This window comes from Oryza brachyantha, chromosome 7, assembly GCF_000231095.2.
Source record: "Oryza brachyantha chromosome 7, ObraRS2, whole genome shotgun sequence".
Taxonomy (NCBI): Eukaryota; Viridiplantae; Streptophyta; class Magnoliopsida; order Poales; family Poaceae; genus Oryza; species Oryza brachyantha.
In genome coordinates, this window is record NC_023169.2 from 19,167,608 (window position 1) to 19,175,866 (window position 8,259).

The window sequence follows — 8,259 nt, forward strand, 5'->3', positions numbered from 1 at the left end:
ATGGTTTTCATGTTCATGTGTTATTTGCAGTACTGTGTTCCAAAGAGCCCTTAGCTCAACCACATAATTGTGTTTGTTCAAAATTTTCAATTTCATTCATACGTTCTGACAAATAGATTAGCTTTGAAGTTTTAATGTTAGCTAATTATTATGAGGAGGTACATTATATTTCTCCAATGATGGGAGAAACTAAACATATTTTATATATTACAGCAGTGTTCTGTAAAAGATAAATCATAATGATGCATTTTCATATTTTTATGCTATCTATAACAATTACTTTTTTTCCATATAAACTTATGGTCAATGTTTCACGGTCAAAATTACTGAAGTATTAACTCATATGGATCTCATGTGGGACCTGTAACCTGGGACAATTACTTAACAAATTAAACTTTAAGTGATGCGTGTGTGAACATGTCATATTCGTCATGCCTAATTAAACTTAATATATAAAACAAAGGCATGCGCCATGCAATTTAGACTTTGAACAAGTATTATTGTCAGTTCTTAATTTCATCGTGGAAAGAATGGCATGTGGACGGAAAGAAACGAATTATAAAATACATATATATTAAATGGATAAATTCTTGCCTCAAACATGCAAGTACATTACATTATAAATAAATGCAGGCATGCTAATTAAGGTTGGATGGTTGTCATGCTACGGGGCCATATATAGGCCGATATATATATTAATTACCTGTAGCTGACAATTTCGGTCCCTTTCAGAGATAATCTGTGAATTAATTGTCGTGCTGGCATATATAAATTGAACATCGCGATCGTAAGAACGGGTAATTAATTTGCCCCATACATATAATATATGTAAGTTGTTCTTTTCTATTTGACAAATCAAAATTATATAATATAGCTAGGAGAAAATTTCAATATACATATTTCATTATCTATTCAGATAAGGTGTAATACTAAAAACTAAAATCACTAAATTTGGCGGCCGCAATCGTTAGATCAATTTGGATAGGGCGCTAGGTATGATTTTAGATTAATTAATTGCAAGAATAGGTTCAGTGACGAACACACAGCTGGGATTTGGCGGTTTTTTTTTTGTCGTCGTTGTCTTGTTCACAAATAAATTTGTCTTCTTCATGTATCAATCCCTTTAAGTTAATTAGCTATATATGACATATCGTCATTGACTGATCTCATTTGGGAGAAAAATAAATTGGATATCAAGAAAAGGAAGGTAGGTACTTGTAAGCTAGGTAGGTGCTTTATCTGTTTTAAAATATAATTATTTCTAACATTTAACTTATGTGTCACAATATAAATGTTTCTGGTATTATTTCTATGATTATCATCATTTCAATGATCCCTAGTCAATCAGTTGCTTGGAAAAAAAATCTGCTCTCAAAATTTAAAATTGATCACTAGAGTGATTAAAAGAAAAAAAATTGATATAACCATAGTATCTGATGAATGTTAAATGCTTATATTTTTAAATGATAATATTCGTGAGCGTGTGGCGTATGTGTGGATGGATGTAGGTGACGCGTGCCTAGTTCGATCTAGCTAAGGGAATTCCACTGTAAAAAAAAAATACATGTTATATGTGTACTAAAATATCATTATCTTAATCCATCAATAAACAAAACAAAAAGATGTGATTGGATATGTCATATTGGAATTAGTAGATTTATCATGAAATATATTTTCATTTTTTCTATATTTTTTTGAATGTATATTAATAGAAAAGATAGTCGACATGTACGTTACACTGAAAAACGTTATTAAAACAAACGAATGCATACTCCCTCTATATTTAAATACATGATTATGCTGATTTTATTCAATTAAACTTTCGAAACATTCACATCAATACCTCAAAGCTACACACCAAAAACCAATATCAAGTCTATATATCTAACTAACTATAGATGCACCTTTTAATTTCTAATTAATGACATCATCGATTTTTTAGACACAAGTTTAATCGTTCGTCCATCAACAAAAGTCAACCAAACCATATCATATGGGAGTATATCAAAATGCTCTATCTATCTGTTGGCTGTCGAATCTAGCTCTTACTTGCTCATATATGTACGATGTGTGATATTATTTTCTTGTACTACTCTACTACATCTGTTCCATATTAAGCTTATTTTTCAATTTTTAGATATAATATTTTAACTTTTCGTTTTATTTAAAAAAATGCGGTTAATATTTTTATTGTTACTAGATGGTAAAACATGAATATTACTTTACGTGTGACTAATTTTTTTTAAGCTTTTGTACAAATTTTTTCAAATAAGACGAATGGTCAAACAGAACTCGAAAAATAAAGTTATTATGAGACGGAGATAGTAATATATAATTTTTGTATATTTTTTTCAAATAAGATGAATGGTCAAACTTTGGAAACATAACTCGAAAAATAAAGTACGAGACTGAGGCAGTAATATATAATATAATTTACAAATATTCAATATATTGACTTTTTGTAGGAAAAAGAAATGGAATGAAACGATCAAGGGTTCAAGGCACAGACGATGGAGGGCGACACGTACTTATCGATAGGAGTAGATAGACCGGGTTAATTAATTAATTAAGGCGTCACCCGTTCTCCGCATCTCCAGCGCTCGGTTTCCACTGACAGGTGGGCCCCAAACCAAAACTCAAACTGGGCTATAAATAGTCGAGCCCCCGCGCCACAGCATTTCACTGCAAATCCAAAACAATTAATTTAAGCAGTTGAAGAGTAGAGTAGAGGAGAGATGGGTGAGCAGCAGGAGGAGGAGGAGGTGGAGATGCTGGTGAAGAAGATCACCGGCCTGGCCACGGCCATCGCCAAGCTGCCGTCGCTGAGCCCGTCGCCGGAGGTGAACGCGCTCTTCACGGAGCTGGTGGTGACCTGCATCCCGCCGAGCAGCGTCGACGTCGAGCAGCTCTCCCCGGAGGCGCAGGACATGCGCGCCGGCCTCATCCGCCTCTGCGCCGACGCCGAGGGCCATCTGGAGGCGCACTACTCCGACCTCCTCGCCGCCCACGACAACCCGCTCGACCATCTCGCCCTCTTCCCCTACTTCAACAACTACATCCAGCTCAGCCAGCTCGAGTACGGCCTCCTCGCCCGCCACGTCCCCGGCCCGCCGCCCTCCCGCCTCGCCTTCCTCGGCTCCGGCCCGCTCCCGCTCACCTCCCTCGTCCTCGCCGCGCGCCACCTCCCCGCCGCCTCCTTCCACAACTACGACATCTGCGCCGACGCCAACGACCGCGCCAGGCGCCTCGTCCGCGCCGACCACCGCCTCGCCGCGCGCATGGCCTTCCACACGTCCGACGTCGCCGACGTCACGCGCGACCTTGCCACCTACGACGTCGTCTTCCTGGCGGCGCTGGTGGGCATGGCCGCCGAGGACAAGGCCCGCGTGGTGGAGCACCTCGGGAGGCACATGGCGCCCGGCGCCGCCCTGGTGGTGCGGAGCGCGCACGGCGCCCGCGGCTTCCTGTACCCCGTGGTGGACCCGGAGGAGATCCGGCGCGGCGGCTTCGACGTGCTCGCCGTGCACCACCCGGAGGGCGAGGTGATCAACTCCGTCATCATCGCGCGCAAGCCGGCCGTGGCGCCGGAGGGAGGAGACGCGCACGTGCACTCGCATGGCGCGGTAATGAGCCGCCCATGCCAGTGCTGCGAGGTGGAGGCGAGGGCGCACCAGAAGATGGAGGAGATGGCCGCCATGGAGAAGCTGCCCTCCTAGGCTCACCTTATTACCATCAATTAATTAATTACCATGCATTAAGAACAAATTAATTAATCAAGTCCTACCATAATTATCTACCACTAGTAGTAATTAATAATATGTTTGGTAGTAATTTCCAGCCATACATGCCATATATTTCACTATCTTTTTTTTCTTTTCTTTTATTATGAGGGAGAGAAATTAATATACTCCATATGTCGCCATCGAACTGCCGCCGCCATATATATATATATGTGGTTACTGCCTTAATCAATCATTGTCTCTGTTGCGTATCATGTCGAGTGTAAGTGGTTAATATTTTTCTGTAATTGCATTGCCTGCATAATCTGACGTACGCAGTGTCTCCATCGATCTCCAGCTTTAGCAATGGAGATTGATCGACAAGCAATTACAATAATGGAGTTAACTATAAGAAGCGATTAATTAACTATTCTGCAAGTGTAATAACACCTCCTGTTTTCTATGTTTAACCTTCCATTTTTATTTAAAAATATGTGCAATTTTTATTTATTTTGATATGATATGATTTGTTCTATTGTTGAATAAACTTTAAGCATAACTTGCTATTTGCATGAAATGGAATAAAATAAGTGGTTAAATAAATATATAAATGTCAATTGTATCAAATATTAATTAATAATCGGAGGGAGCACATAATAAGTTGATGTTTCTTTTACATAAGTATATGCATAGAGGCTTTGTTATTGCTATATGGGAAAAATTATATGTGTAGATTTCTAATCTACTTAAATCTAAATGTTTAGCCTAATCGATCATCTAATGCAGAAGCGTTAATGTTTACTGACCGTTGTTTGAAGCCATAGCGATGACGGCGATTTCCTCTACAGCGATTGGCGTAGATGTTCCCGTAGACGAAGTAGTCGTACGGTCGGCGTAGGTGTTCTTGCACTGAGGTTGGAGATGGCGATGGCCTTCCGATCGCCAACGACACTGTCCTGGGACAGCCCTTCGGTGCTCCTCCAGTGCCCTGAGTGATCGGTAGTGTTCTAGGGTTTTGGGAAAGGTGGAGACGTGAGAGTCAGGGATGGTGACTTCACAGACGGTCTCTCCCTTTTGATATGGCGCTGAGGAGACCGGGAGCAGCCCATAGTTGGAAAGAAATGAGCGCTGCCGATCATTGCGCGTTCACGTAAGGAAAGCGCGCTGATTTAGCACGCGACTAAGGATGGAAAGCACACTGATTTAGCGCGTGACTAAGGATGGAAAGCGCATACACGAAATATGGAAGGTGCATGCGTGATTCTCTCATGACGAGCGATTAATTTCCTACAATATGTACCATCCGTTTTATAATATAAACATGTCGATCAACGATTTAGAAATTATACGTAATCATTTCTAACCTGCTCGCAATACTATTTATCATGTCAAGCACTTCTCATTTAACTTTGAATTGCATATCCATTTCACCTTGTTGACCTAGTTGAAATAACAATATCCATCACAGTTTTGTAGTTTTTGAAACCCCAACTTCGAGTTCCTCATTAATTATTTATCTGCAATTGAGTTACGATCTTCTTGGTCTTGTTTGTGTTCTTCGATTCCTACATAGCCACGTAGGGACTAGACTTCTCGATGAGATTAATTGGATTTTGGCTTAGTTGATAACAAAAAAAAGACGTAGGAGTTCAAGATCATGGTGGTCGAAAGCCGGATCACATGTGTCAAGTTTTCACTATCCACTAAATCGATAGTTATTGTTACCTTACGGAAGATCGGCACCCCGTTGCCACTCTACCCCACCCCCCCTAACACACTCAAAGGATGGAGAATGATGGGGAAGAGAGTGACAGGTAGGGCTTTGTCTAGCTGTTGGAATACAGAGAGTGTGGTATAAAGGCCCTTTGAAGTGCAAAGTAAATCCAACTCTCAAACTGTGAGAGTTTGTGAAATGAACATGAAATTTATAGCGACTTTTGGAGACGTTGTAAATTAGCAAAGCTTTACTCTGTAATTAAGCAGGCAGATAGTCACCAGAGTAATAGGAGCAACATGCATCAAAAGTAGGGCAACCATCATGATTTGTTCTGATCGCTCGAAATGTGTGCCAGTAACTGCCAGAGTAACAGAGTACTTAATTGTGGAATTGAACGTGTATATTAAGGAAGTATAGTTCAGAAATAATTGAAGCAATGCTGCAATTGGCTAAGAAGAGCGTACGTAGAAATTAAATTGAGAATGATAATGATTAACTGAGACGAGGACTTAAGTTGGGAAACAAATAGTATATTTGAGAACAAAGGTAACTAGCTAAGGTCATAAAGTTAGTTTTGTTTTAAGACGGCGGAGTAGTTCACTTCACTCCATTAATTTTGGGCCGTGGGAACGTATTAAGGTTGTTGGGCCAATGCGCACATCAGACGGCCCGCCCAAACACCGGAGTATGGGCCTGCAAATAAAAAGGAAGGCCTGACCTGCCTTCGCTTGGGCTTCCCATAAGTATATTACTATATAGTAGGTTATGCCGTTGAAAGCTTCGTCCTGCTCATCCCGATACGATGACTTGACTTGACTCTCCAAAGTAATCGCCCAGGCCATGCCTACATGATGGATATTATGATATCCAACTTAATTACTTCTTTTTCAGATAATTAATGGCTTGTCCCGCCCTTTGCTTCAGCTGAAGCTAAAACCAATTAATTAGGAGTATCCAACTTAGTATATATATACATACTCGATCATCTATACAGTAGATTCATACTAGTAGAGAAGAGATATCCTGATGCAAGCTGTGTGTGTCTATATCTATATTAATGCAGAAGCGTGATCATCTCTAGCTCGTACGTGTGGCTGCAATGCAGTGCAACGCATGCGTACGTGTGCATATATATCATATAGACGTACGTACATTATATGCAGCCTGCCTGCATACATATCAGATCTGAGATCTGTATGATATCTGAATATCAGTAGTGATGCAGCAGGAGAGGAGAGGAGAGGGCTGGGCCCTGTGCAGTAGTATCTTGCAGAAAAAGACCTGCTGCTGTGCTGCCTGTATATATGCAATGCAGCCTGATCACTCCCTCCACTCACTACTCCTACAGTACATGCTCCTTGGGAATCCTATGCATCTTTTTGCTGCCCATCATCACTTCTTTCCCCCCAGGGCCCTCCATCCATCGACCTCTCAACAAACAACTTAGTAACAATCTATATATATCCATCGAAATCAAAATGAATGAAAACCTTTACTCATTGTGGATCGACAACATTTGCATGGTAATACTACATGGAATCGATCTGGTGCATGATGCAACTGCAGAGACTCTCTGATTGATAGCACTACAAAGCTAGCTAGCTATGGTAGCCTCTCCATCAGCGCTATATATAGCTCACACCCAGTCTCCAGTTACCACCGTTTCGTTTTATCATTGTCTAGAAAAGAAAAGAGTCACTCTCCGGTCACAATGCATGCATATATATATATATATATATATATATATATATATATATATATATATATATATATATATATATATATATATATATATATATATGTATGTATGTATGTATGTAGCTAGAGTGCGTGTCCGGAATTACACTCCGGTTATTTAATTTGCTGATCTCTAGCTCCTCAGGTCGGTCGATCAGGGCATGAATATATAATTTCATCTCCTCGCTCTCACTCTCGCTCTCACTCTCACTCTCTGCTTCCAATGCACTGCTGCATGCTTTAGCTTTAGTATAGGATCCAACGATGGACCCTCTTAATTTTTGCTTGCACAACATTTAACAGATAGCTCATTCAATTCGATCACTGCATACCTATGCATGCATGGCTCTAAAATAAATGCAAGGGGAAGGAAGCGGGAATATATATATATATATATATATATATATATATATATATATATATATATATATATATATATATATATGCCCTGAATTGATCAAAGAAGTGGTGATTTGGAATGTTCAAAACGTGCCGCGAGTAATCCGCATTGCGGTTTTCTTTTTTACTCTCACGGTTCGGCTTGTCAACCTGCGCCGTTTCGACAGCACTCTTGTCGATGTAAATCACATGTAAAACCTCTTGGGCAAAATCTTAATGAATTCAGGATGGCTGCTTTCAGTCGTCCCAACCAAAATATGTCATTTGATTTTATTTTTTTTCATAAAAGACCAAACAGTCACCCCCTTAATTGCATATCCATTTCACCTTTGTTGACCTAGTTGAAATAAGAATGTCCATATTAGAGATCATGAATTCATTGTTTTTCTTACATCTTTAGACAAGGTCACAAGGAAAGAAAATTACATACCCGACCTTGGCATCATTTTTGCATATAATACATAAAGCATCATGAAGATCATTTCCCTTATCTAAAATACTACCTCCGAGCCAAAATAAGTTCATATATCAGTTTAAATTTGAACTTAAAATATGAATTTATTTTGGGACGGAGAGAATAGTATGTTTCAAAGTTTAGAAATGATTCTAAGTTTGTGTCCATTTTTACCACAATACCACATCCACTTAAGTACAAGAGATTGAAAAGCAGGAAAAAGCAAAGGGAAA

General features: G+C 39.8%; 1 protein-coding gene across 1 annotated transcript; it reads left to right on the plus strand.

Moving 5' to 3' along the window:
* Positions 1-2,703: 2,703 nt before the first annotated feature.
* LOC102715132 (nicotianamine synthase 3) lies at positions 2,704-4,161 on the plus strand. The gene has a single exon (XM_006658925.2). The coding sequence runs from the start codon at positions 2,736-2,738 to the stop codon at positions 3,714-3,716; it is 981 nt and encodes a 326-aa protein (XP_006658988.2). The 5' UTR covers positions 2,704-2,735; the 3' UTR covers positions 3,717-4,161.
* The last annotated feature ends 4,098 nt before the right edge of the window (positions 4,162-8,259 follow it).